Source organism: Colossoma macropomum, unplaced genomic scaffold, assembly GCF_904425465.1.
Source record: "Colossoma macropomum unplaced genomic scaffold, Colossoma_macropomum, whole genome shotgun sequence".
Taxonomy (NCBI): Eukaryota; Metazoa; Chordata; class Actinopteri; order Characiformes; family Serrasalmidae; genus Colossoma; species Colossoma macropomum.
The window spans coordinates 18,757,330-18,769,476 of record NW_023494809.1 but is presented as its reverse complement, the minus strand read 5'-3'; the positions used below and the strand labels follow the sequence as shown (position 1 = coordinate 18,769,476).

The 12,147-nt window shown below is 39.3% G+C and overlaps 2 protein-coding genes across 10 annotated transcripts in view; one reads left to right on the top strand and one right to left on the bottom strand.

Annotated features, from left to right (window-relative positions):
• Nucleotides 1–7,344, bottom strand: part of LOC118798947 (centrosome and spindle pole-associated protein 1) — a 32,536-nt gene extending 25,192 nt beyond the window's left edge. For 3 of the 5 annotated variants that reach the window (XM_036558579.1, XM_036558582.1, XM_036558584.1), the window contains exons 1-6: nt 6,592–7,344; nt 6,360–6,438; nt 4,947–5,050; nt 4,015–4,095; nt 2,406–2,501; nt 309–664 (exon numbers count right to left, since the gene is read on the bottom strand). In XM_036558579.1, coding sequence (XP_036414472.1) covers nt 309–664; nt 2,406–2,501; nt 4,015–4,095; nt 4,947–5,050; nt 6,360–6,438; nt 6,592–6,678 — 803 coding nt within the window. In that variant the 5' untranslated portion in view covers nt 6,679–7,344. The remainder of the gene's footprint in view (nt 1–308; nt 665–2,405; nt 2,502–4,014; nt 4,096–4,946; nt 5,051–6,359; nt 6,439–6,591) is intronic. The other 2 variants (XM_036558581.1, XM_036558583.1) reach the window with 2 other exon arrangements.
• A 1,079-nt stretch (nt 7,345–8,423) lies between these two features.
• Nucleotides 8,424–12,147, top strand: part of relch (RAB11 binding and LisH domain, coiled-coil and HEAT repeat containing) — a 70,998-nt gene continuing 67,274 nt past the window's right edge. For 3 of the 5 annotated variants that reach the window (XM_036558199.1, XM_036558200.1, XM_036558202.1), the window contains exons 1-2: nt 8,424–9,034; nt 10,848–10,901. In XM_036558199.1, the coding sequence (XP_036414092.1) occupies nt 8,578–9,034; nt 10,848–10,901 (511 nt within the window). In that variant the 5' untranslated portion in view covers nt 8,424–8,577. The remainder of the gene's footprint in view (nt 9,035–10,847; nt 10,902–12,147) is intronic. The other 2 variants (XM_036558203.1, XM_036558201.1) reach the window with 2 other exon arrangements.

Here is a 12,147-nt window from a genome sequence, read left to right as displayed (position 1 = left end):
CAAAACAGGCTGTATATGTAGCTTAATCTACTTAATTTACTACTGCAATTACTGTAAGAAACAGACTATGATTGGCACACTTATTTATAAGTATTTTTTTGCTTATTTACTTTTTGTATATTTTTATATTTATTTAACAAAGTCTTGCCCTGTTTATCTTCTTTCAAAACAATATTTCAGAATCTCTGAAAGGTTGAAAATACTCAATTAATTAAACTGAATACTCAATTAATCATCAGAATAATCATTAGACTACCCAATTCTAACACAAGCTACAGTGACAGCCATATAGAAGTTTTCTGAGGCACCTGTTTGCTGTGTGGTGAAGCCTCCTCTCTCTCCTGCCTGGCTGTGCAGGCTCCTGGCGGTTTCTGGGTTTGCTCTTCTGCAGAAGCTCAAGCTCCTCCTGCTCCTCCTCAGAGTCCAGCTCTTCCTCAGTGCTGTAACGGCGCCTGGGCCTTCTGTCCCAGCGCTCCACCGTCTCCTCCCAGTGTTTCCGTGGTGGCCTCGGTGCAGCCCTGACTGCCGGCTCTGTTACTGTGCCAACGTCCCTCCTGGAGAACAGCAGCCTCTCTGGGCTCGGGCTGCTCTTTTGCCCTCGTAATTCTGGAGAAAGTAGTGTATGTCTGGTAGCTGTGGAGCCAAAAAGATCTCTGCCTGGAGCCTTGACCCAAAGAGAGACATAGAGATTACCATATATGACACAAAGTGTAACAGATTGTAAGGAGATCAATTACCTACTTAAAAGGTTCGGTCCTAGTTAGAGGCTGTGACAGAACAAAGGGCACTGGCTATCTTGCACAATGATGCTAATCCTCTAGCCCTTTTGGCTAAACAGGAAGTGTTTCAGCAACAGAATGATACAACTGTGATGTGCCAAACAGTGCTATTTGAGGTCGGTCCTACCCACAGCCATTAGGCTCTATTATGAGTCACCCTACGGCTAGGAAGGTATTGACCTCAGTCAGACTGAACGCTACCAAGCTGCTTAACGCATGCAACTTGGTTAATAGCAGTCTGCAGTGTTCCTAGTACCTCTATATTTTAACATGGTGTTATTCTGCTCTTTATGTCATCTGGAATGATGCATGCGTATGTACTTATGTTTTACAAACTTCACTAACGACTACTTCAAGTTCTGTCATATACAAAAAGTCCTACCCGCCCACCTACCTACCTCCCTACCTACCTACCCACCTACCGTTACATGCAAAAATTCATGTCTTGTTGATTTTCTAAGTGAAAATAAGGTAACATTCTGTACTCAGCTATGCCATTTTCTGCCAATTTTAGTGCATAATTTCAGTTTTTTTTTCCTGATCAGAACATACTGGAAAAACATAAACATAGAAAATATAAAATGTGCCACAACTTTTGCACAAGTCACAATTTATGTTTTAACAATATGTTAAATTCAGCTAATAAATAGCAACTGGGCATTCTAATGTGAAGAAGTGTGTTCTCTGTAGAGGATGTGCTAACTTATTTTCACGTGTCTATCTATCTATCTATACCCATCAATCTATCCTAGTAGTTAAGTTCTAGTATTTACTAAAATTCAAGCACAGATGTGAAAACTTGTACTATTTAGTCACTTGTAAACGTCTTGCAAATACTCCTTCTAATATACGTACTGGATTTACACAGTTCTATTTTTGTTTTTGTTGCTGATACTCTGTAGTTTCCAGTGGTATTTAGTTTCTACTTATTTACACTGCAGAAAAAGTGTTCAGTCTTAATCTGCAAATTCAGGTTCTTTAAGGTGCAACCATGCATGAGCCTAAGGTCACCATGCCCAATGCCAAGTGTCGGTTAGAGGGGTATAAAGCCCCCAAGTATTGGACTGTGAAGCAGTGGAACTGTGATAGAGCTCCATCTAAAACCTCTGGGGTGAGCTGGAGTGGAGTCTGTGATCCATAACTAATCATCAATCATCAGCACCTGACCTCACTAATGCTCTTGTGGCTGAATGCTATCAAATCCTCACAGCAAAGTTCAAACATCTAGTGTCAAGCTTTTCCAGAATAGTAGTGGCCGTTACTGCAACAAAGGTAAACAATCTCACAAGAACTGAGCAGTTAGCCCTCTCCTCCAAGTGGCCTGTGATGTTTTGTGAAAAGCAGTTCAAAAATGTGATGGCTGGTTAGACATACTGCAGAGAAACATGCATCAGCCTCCACCCTCACCGGTAAGAAGCACTGTCCAACAGACAGTAAGTGGGAACAACAATAATAATATGGGATAATAACTGGGAAAACTCCCTCCATCACAAAAAAGCAACAAAAAACAACACAGTTGCAGTCTTTGATTTAACAACTGCTGACGGGGTCTATGTTTGTTTGTTGACCAGCAGCACTAACTAGTCACCGCCTTTGTAAGAACCATGAAAAAGGTTTCACACACACCTGTGGTGTTTTTGCAGTTTTCCTTATTTTCTGTGTTTCTTCTTGCCCTCGGAGAAAGAGCTCGTTTTCTCCAATTCGGTCATCTCGCAGCTTGTCCTGTAAAAAAAAATTCTAAATCAGAATATAAACTGATCAAAAACATTTCTTTCATTTACTTGAAAACCAGTGAAATGGCTACTCTTTGTACTATAATAACTTAAGATATATGATCCTCCATTTATGATCGCATCCAACATCACAAAGTAAATGAAGAAAAAATAAACATAGAACAACATAGTACATAGAAATGTACAAGGTGGGAAATACTCATGTAACGTCTAATCAGAGTTATTAATCCAGCTTGCCGAATCAGTACCAAACAATAGTGGCGTACAATCAGGTAACAAACGTCTGGTAACGGATGTCAACTCAAACTGTTGCTACTGGACACCTAATCTCTTAGTGTCAACAAGTCTGTGCAACACAGCTCAGGTTATGACCTAGGCAAAAGTCTGCCAGTCATTCAATGTGCAAATGTGTAAAAAATGGCTGAATGATATTGGGGAATAAGATGCATTGCAAAACACTACGTTTTTGCTAATGAATATGAATAAATATTGTGATTTTTAAAAAAAATAAAAAAAATGAGTCTAGCGACGGAAAGGCTGTATTTAGAGGTGGTCATAAAACCAGTATTTCAATAGTTAGGGCTGCACGACAGGGACACAATACGATATTTTGACTATATTACTACATACCTGCAATTGCAATATGCCTTCCTTAAGGTGACATGGCTAAAGACTGGCCTGCATTATTTTTGCCAAAGTCCAAAGAACAGCTGCGAATGGTCAGTATGCTCAAAGCACACAATAACACTGCATGCACATCAATGGCAAGAGATACGTTTTGGAGGGACACTAAAATGTCTTCTTGAACACAGCTTAAAACATTCAGTGAATGCTTAGCGGCTCATTTGAATATTGCATACTTCTTCAAAATCAGCACTGCAAAAGCTGACATGATAAAGACTAAAAAGGGATGTAAACAAAGTCATTCAGAGCAACTGAAAGTCAAAATGTTTACAATGGTGGTGATAGGAACCAGACATCTGAAGAGTTCAATACCTCTAAGAGCTCCCTCACAAAAAGTTATTACATGGAAAGGGTTACAAATATGCTGCCTGACGTATGAGACATTGTTTTATGATGGTTTTGAGAAGGCTTTGATGGGAAATGTTTTTTTAAAAGCAATTCATGGAGGAGAGGTACATGCAGATTTATTTTTCAGATTCACCACTATTTTACCATCATCAACATTACAGTAAAAACTCAGAAGGCACACATAGGTTCACTGGTGGCTTTGGAAGGTAAATAAAATGGCTATACTTGTGTTATAGACATTGACCCCTGGTTCCTATCACCACCACTGTAAAAAAAAATCTGAGTTAGTAAGTTTTTCTACAATAAACCCTTTCATCAAGCCACTCTGAATGACTGCTTACATCGCAAAGACTGACTAAAACAGACATTTGAAAAAATACATAGAATTCCCCTTAAAAAACTCTATGCTATGTAGTTCTGCTCTTTACTATGAGAAGTTGGCATCAGTTCTTGACTACACACACACACACCTTGCCAGATCTTCTCTCTCTGATGAGAACAGACTGTGTTTGGGGTTGAGGGAATGCCTCACCAGCACCAAATTCTCTTTTCTACAAGGTAAAGACAATATAAGCTCAACATTATGGGCAAAAGAATTTAGAACATGCAAGATGTTCTACAGTTATAAACACTAATGAAGAACATTTCTGAAGGTGACTTTCATATGCTCAAATTCAAATCACATTACAAGTAAGAGGCTGCCAAGTTCCTGTTTCTATCTAAAAAATTCTTCCTGCCTGCCTGATGCTGAATATTAATGCACTTTTAACGGCCCGAATTTTCCTATTTTTTTTTAAATAAATGAGTCTGATGCAGTATGTAATCACTGTCTATACAGTCCACATATGAAAACGAGGCTGCAGCTCGTTTTAAATTTAGTGTTTTTGTGAGGTCACAAAAACCAATACATCTAAAGCTGTAGGTTGTGTTTCAGCACAATACAGTGCAGTCAATCAGAAAAGAGGTCATTTACATCAGTCTTAAAGGTTCAGTAACAAAACAGCCTGTGTAATTTTTAATCTAGAAATATATAGATATGGGCCACTTAAAACCACAATCACAAACTATGAATTCTTTTTATAGGCAGCGCTACAATGAGAAAAGTTATAACGTGCTTGCATTCTTGTTAGGCCTAAACAAATTAAAAACTACTTTAAACTACTTTATTAGAGTACTATAAACTACTACATTTGATTATATTTTAAAGTACTATATTTGACATTCAAACGGTTATATATTTGGGAAATCAGGTAAAAATGAGAAATAATACATTTATATACCAGACTGTACTTTTTTATTTGAATATCTGGAATAGAAAAGAATTCCAAATTCTTCCTGAATGAAGATGCCTAGTTATGATTTCAGCCAGCATGCAATGTTAATCTTTCTGAGCCCCATATACCTCAGCTACATAACGCCTGTAGTCCAGACGAAGTTCTTCCTTCAGCTTTTGTTTCTTCCTTTCATACTCTTCTCCCAGCTGCAAACTCAGGCCATAGCCTTCTTCTGAAAGCAAGGCACAAGACAAAACCCATATGGTTTACATGCATATCATACATTTTTGCACTGAGGTGTACAGCCATATGATGCTGAGATACATAAAACCTGGTCTAATACAATTTGCCTCATAAACTTTGGCCATTTAATATCAAAAATTTTCTGGCACTCAGATTCATGTTATATTAGACCTACTGGCCTAAAAAGTGATCTGATCAGACCACACATGGTGTGGTATGAGCGTAGGTATACTGATTCATGTGAAATTATTTTATGGCACACACGCTGTACACTGACAAAACAGGCATCGCCTTATGTGAGAAACAAGCCAAGATATCAGATCAGCAATCACAAGAATAAAAAGTGTTGTGCTGTAATAATCAGATTGTCACAGAGGGACTGGAGTTTAGTTTCTGTGTCTTATGACTATTTCACCTTGCAGATAATACTACATCATCAGACACTTTTTCTTCTGTGCTGTTGTAGAGTACAGCCTAACTCTGGTCTCTCCCAGCCTCTGACTGTCTTTGATTGCATTTGTATGCGTATTTAACCATTTAAGAGACAGTTTAGCTATTGAATTGTCAAATATAGTAAAAATGTTTCCAATTCTGTATGAAGTTATTATTCTGATTATCAGAGACATACACTAAGCAGCCATAACATTAAATCACCTCCTTGTATCTACACTCATTGTTCATTTTATCAGTTCCACCTACTGTATAGGTGCACTTTGAAGCTCTATAATTACAGACTGTAGTCCATCTGTTCCTCTGCATACTTTGTTAGCCCCCTTTTACCCTGTTCTTCAATGGTCAGGGCCCCTACAGAGCAGGTATTATTTGAGTGGTCAGTGTCACATGTTATTGTTTTGCAGAAGTATGTGTGGGTCAGACACAGCAATGCTGCTGGAGTTTTTAAACACCTCAATGTCACTGACCATTGAAGAACAGGTCAAAAGGGGGCTAAAAAAGTATTCAGAGATACAAATAAGCTACAGTCTGTAATTGTAGAACTACAAAGTGCACCTATATGGTAAGTGGAGCTGATAAAATGAACAATGAATGTAGAAACAAGGTGATCATTTTAATGTTATGGCTGATCTGTGTATAACACAGTAAAGAATATCAAAACAGCAGAAATTGCCACTGTTACTAATTACTTTAATGGTAAAAACATGCTATATATCAGTGAATTTATACTGTTTGTAGGCCATGAATATACAGTTTACTGTCTCTAGAGGTTGACACTTAGGTTAGGTTATGTGTACTTGACCTGTGGTTTGACAGGAATAGCTTCTGTGCTGACTTAACCCCACCTTTATTCTGCTTGGGTCGTGATGTGGTTTTACTGTGAGCCTCAGAGTCTTCCTTCTCTGGGTGAAAATTCTTGCTTGACTAGGGGGAAGGAAATAAAACATGAACAAAAGCAAGGTATTCACTACATAGTCTCATTAGTAATCAAAATTTAATAAAACAGCATTTAAACACAAGCTGAATTAAACCCTCTTAGAAAACTAACGATAACCAGCTAGCTAGCTACATAGTCACCTTCATTTCCATGTAAGGCATGTAGCCCTTGTCCGTTGCTATCTTTGCCTTGTCCTCGACACAGTTGACAGTGGTGCCGCCGTCCATGCTTCCACTGACTTATCAGCACGTTAACCTAACTAGTCAAAAAAGCAATTATGAACGAAGATGTGAGGTAGATAAATCCCTGCGAACGCGTCTTGTTAAGCAGGCTCAGCCGTGCAGCTACTAAACCAAACATAGTTTGTTTGGGGCTGATGATGAGAGGGGCCGCGTCCAGAACCACACACTACACTATTATATGAGTACTATACTAATGACTCTATTACTAACGTTAATTGTGGAGTCATATTTTCACATACTTTTTAGTGTGGTAACAACTGGTTTTGGACGCAGCCAAGGCAAAAAAGTCGTTTGTGAATAAACGTTAACGGTTACGAGGCCGCACAGCCAGTCAGTTTTCTAGCTATCTAGCTAATTCCACGAGCTTCGACGGCCGAAGGTATCCAGGCAACCGCAGAACGCAACATAGCTGCAGGGAACGTCCTGTTGAAATCAATAAAGTGAACCGCTCAAGTTTAGCTTAACTTACTTCGCCTTAATTAAAAAGACCACAAGAAGAGGTTCAAGCATATTTTAGACAAACGTCCTACTCGCTACAAAGACATATCCCAACCTTTTTAAACTAGACGCCCCATAGCTAAATTCGAATGAAAAGAGCTTTATCTGCGCTACCGCTGTGGTAAGCTTTGCTTGTTGAGTCTCAGCAGCCTTTCAAAATAAAAGAATTATGATGCGTTGGAGTGGCAGTGCATATTGTGGCTTTTCGACCGTTTTATTTGATGTCAAGAAGCCGAGAAAAGTATTTAGATAAATAAGAATAATTATGCACTTCATTCAATAAATGAATGTAACCACACGTTCACGTTTGCAGATTTAGGACTTTTATTTTGAAAAACCAAGTCAAGTCACTCGGCTGAGAGTCATTAATCAACATCGCTCAATCAAAATAGTCCAAAATAACCTCTTACTCAAATCTTCTGATTTTAGATCCTGCAAGGTATTTATGTAAAATTATGCAGTAACTTTCATTCTTTAATTAAATAGTTTAACTTTATTCCTAAATGCATTTTTTTTTCGGAAAATATGTGCACCTGATCAAAGATGCAGTGTTATAATTATAGAAAAAGGAATGTAAATAGCATATATGCAGCCTATAAAGAGCTCTTTGGAGGGAGAAAGCTCGCAGCACCCATTCTGTGATGTCGTTCCAAATCGAACAGTAGCCTTAAAGGGTCTTAAATAGAGAATACTGAAGGGATCACCTGATGCACACTTTGTAGTGCTTTGTAGTGGATGGAGGGGCAAGTAGAGAATAGGGCATAGATTCTAATGAATTGTCTGTATAGCTGTTTATTATAGCTAATTGTCAAAGACATATGATGGAATGCATATTGTAGCAAACAGATGATATATATTGCAATTTTGCATACAAATGTAAGCAGCTATTTTTGACTTATTTAGCGAATCGACAAGAGCTATTTGAGGTGAGCTGACATTTAGCTGTTTTAGAACACAAATGCAGCCATTTCATAGGAAATAGACGTATTGTTTCTCTGGGCAAGCCCTCTATATAAGAGCTATTAGGATATTAGTAGAAAAGACGGAGGGACGGAGCATGTTTTGGACGCAAACAGCAGGGGGCGACCTGACCACTTTTCTTGCCTATTGATAACAAACAAAAACAGTATAGCTCCCTACATAGGGAACTACATTTTTCTAGATAGGGCGTAGGGAGGGAGGGAGTGTACGAGTGAATCATTGGGAACGCAGCGCAGGTTGGGTCACGTCCGGTGCAGACAGACGCCCAGTGCTGAGCTGCTGCTGAAATGACATTCGGCCCGGAATAACCAAGCAGCCCTTTGGATTGCCATTGATTGGAAACCTGTAATAAAAATTAAGCAAGGAGACTGAATTCCTGTCAGGGAACGGAAATAAATCATATCAATGGCGTCGGGCAGCGTGAACCCATTTAACGTTAGCGACTCGGAGGAGGAAGCGGAGCCGCAGAGGAGCGACGAGCGCAGCCCTGGGGATGAAGCACCACCAGGCCGGAGCCCAGGCCCCTTTTCCCCGCAGGCGGACCAGGAGCCAGGCACGCTTCTGCTCCCCAACAGCCGGATCAGCCCCAGCGCGGACAGCGTACAGGCCTTAGGCATAGGCGGTGCAGCAGGGCTGGGAGGCGGCGGCGCGGAGCCCCGGGTGTCCGTGGACGCCATCGCGGCTCAGCTTCTCCGGGACCAGTACATCCTCACAGCCCTGGAGCTGCACACGGAGCTTCTGGAAGCTGGAAGGGAGCTTCCCAGGCTGAGGGATTATTTCTCCAACCCAGGCAATTTCGAGAGGCAAAGCGGGACTCCGCCCGCAGGCAAGGAGCCTGGACTCGGTCCTGGAGGAGCCCTGAGTAAGTCAGTCAAAGCTAATTGCTAATTTGGGTTAGTGGACAATGAAAAATCAAGCACTGACAGCTCGAATTTCCCGTTCCACCTTAAACGGCGCAGCAGTTTACATTCTGGAGTCTGCCCAGGCGCATGAATGCAACTGCTGCGCTATTTAAGGTGGAACGGAAAATTGACATAGAGGGGAACTCCACCGATTTTTCAAAAATTCTGTATAATTAAGTGGTTAGCATGTCAACAAAATGATTCAGAGTGGTTTGATGTGAAATGCTTCGTTCTAGAGAACCTTACCGAGTAAGAATTGCTAACAGTGGCGGTGATAGGAACCAGACGTCCACCTCTAAAAGCTCCCTCACAGGAAGTTAATGGTATTAAATACACAGCTAATGTGTGAGACTTCGTTTTACAGTAGTTTTGTAATAAAGTTTTGGCCTAAAATATATTTTAATTCCGTTCATGGTGGAGGGATACATGTAGGGTGTTATAAGGCTGAATAGTCCCAAAAGAAAGCTTATTTTTTTTTCATTGTTTCCCAATCATTAAAATGACATATAAAAACTCAGAACACACATGTAGGTTTAGTGGTGCTTTTGGATAGTAAATAAAATGGCTCTGTTTGCGTCATAGTTATTGGGACCGATAGTTCCACCACCACTGTAAAGAAACCTGAATCGATAAGTTTCTCTACAAAGTAACCATTTCACATCAAACCACTCTGAATGACTTTGTTTACTGAATTATACCGAATTTTTAAAAAATCAGTGGAGTTTCCCTTTTAAGCAGCTTCAGCATTGATAACCAGCTGCACTCAGCTCAGCAGGTTTGCTTGCAAAAGTAATATTATTCAACATGTTATGTTTGGCTTGATTTGTTCCATTTGGATGTGCATTGGCAAGTAGTAGAGCTGTATGGATACTTAGATTTTCAGTGTGATTTTTTGAGGTTAAGATTTGGCTCAGTTTATAGCCTAATATTTAATATGTTTAAATGTTTTGGTTCTATAGAAATCTAATTACATACTACACACTTGTAAATGTTCTTTATAGGTTCTTTGGGAAAGGAAATGATTATAGAACCCATAGAACCATGTGAATCTTCAACTGGTGCTTCTCATGGTTCAGTGGTATGATGGAGAACTGCTGCATATGGTTATTTAAAGAAACTTACAATCAGTCTTGTACTAGATGTACAAGGAATATTTAGATAGACTCATTTAAAGAAAACTGTTCTATAAAGCACCAAAAAGGTCAAAGAACATTTTATTGGTACTATAAAGAACCTTTTTTTGTAAAAGTGCTTCAGCCTTCTAACAAAATACACCACAGAAATCAGAACCCCTTGAATTTACAAGCGCTCAGTCATTTGAGTGTGGGTGTGTTCATAGCTCAAGCCAGGCTCCCACCCACTTTACTATGATAGACAAAATCCAGTCCCTTGCACCTCAAACTATATGCCTAAAACAGAGCATTTATATATTTACACTAAGGTATAGTAATGAATGGTTTATACATGCACGTAGATGGATGGTAAGTATTTCATTGGTTAGTGTAGCTTATTTACCAAACTAAACTAGTCCCATAAAATACGTAATGTGGTAGAGACACAGTAATGCTCCAGTGGTCATACAGGGAAAAAAGGCTTCTAATAATCAGTTATCATACACTTATTGTAGGTACAATACAATAAAAACAGATGTGACCAACATTAATATTTCCTTTTTTCCATAAACTCCAAATATGGAGCATGTTAGTTTTGTTTGGTTGGCTGTAACAGTGTGTATTATTTGTGGAAATTGCTGATGGTCATTGTGGATCCCAGCTGTGCAGGTACAGGATAAAAAGAGAAGAGTAGCCGACGCTGTTCATGCGATGGGTATGTAATGATGTGCTGTGGAAGAGTGTGAAGGGAAACAAATCATGAGCTTTTATTCTTGGCTGTCATTTCTTTTGCCTTGTTTCTTTAATGAGAAAGGTCTTTGTCTAGATGCACTAGGGTCCAAAAGTCTACTCCACTACCGAGAACTGGTTTCATTTTAATAGTTACTAAAAACATTTTTTCTACTTTATCTGTTAATAGTGATCCAAATATTTCAGTGTGTCTTGATCACAGCTTGAACACTGTCTGGCAGGTTTCTGCAGGATTGCAGGATCAAATAAATAATAATAAAATACTACTACTACTACTACTACTACTATTAATAATAATAATAATAGTAACAACAACAATAATAATAATGATTATTATTTTATGATTTCTGGAATCTATCAATTTATTTTCTTTTTATTCATGATTTTTAATGAAACTTAAAATACTTAAAATACTACAGCTTGAAGGAAAATCATTGATAAACAATTGTTGTCATAATTATTGTCATGCAGGGGATCCTGCCGAATCTGGCAACGCTGACCAGGTTGCTGAGACTCTTTAAATGTGTAGTGATGAGCAGTGCAGGAGAGCAGAGGAAAGGAGGGGGGGACTTTTGGTCACTTCTTAACGGTGAGCCGAGGGGGTGACCATGTTTTAGAATCTATGTTTAGAAACTAGAATCTTATGCCACTCAGAGTATAAACTCAGCACCCAGTTCAGTTTTAATACATTTCTTTCTACTTTATGGATTGCTTGCTAACCAGCACACTGTCATTTTTCCTCAGAGAGCATGCTAGCCAGCAATCCAGTGAAGTAGGAAAAGCATTTAGACTGAGCCAAACAATTGAAACAGACATTTTCACCAAATTAGAGCTCTAATGAAAAAGGTTTTCTTTGGGACTTTGTCTTACAACACTCTGCATGCACCTCTTCTTTGTAAATGGATTTTAAAATACATTGTAGGTCAAAACCTTTTCAATGTGAGGGAGCTTTTAGAGCCATTGTGATGAACAGTTCTGACTCAGTAAGTTTCTCCAGCATGGTGCATTCCACATCAGACCACTCCGAATGAGTTTGTTTACATCTTAATGATTGAATTTTGAAATTCTCCTTCAACAGCAGCACAAGTTTCAGATGAACAGTTGAGAAAGGGGCTCCCGAGTGGCGCAAGCGTGTAAGCGTTGGCCCTGTCATCAGGACACTGCGAGTTTGATCCCTGGTGAGGCTACAGCCATCCGTGGCCAGGGGTCCT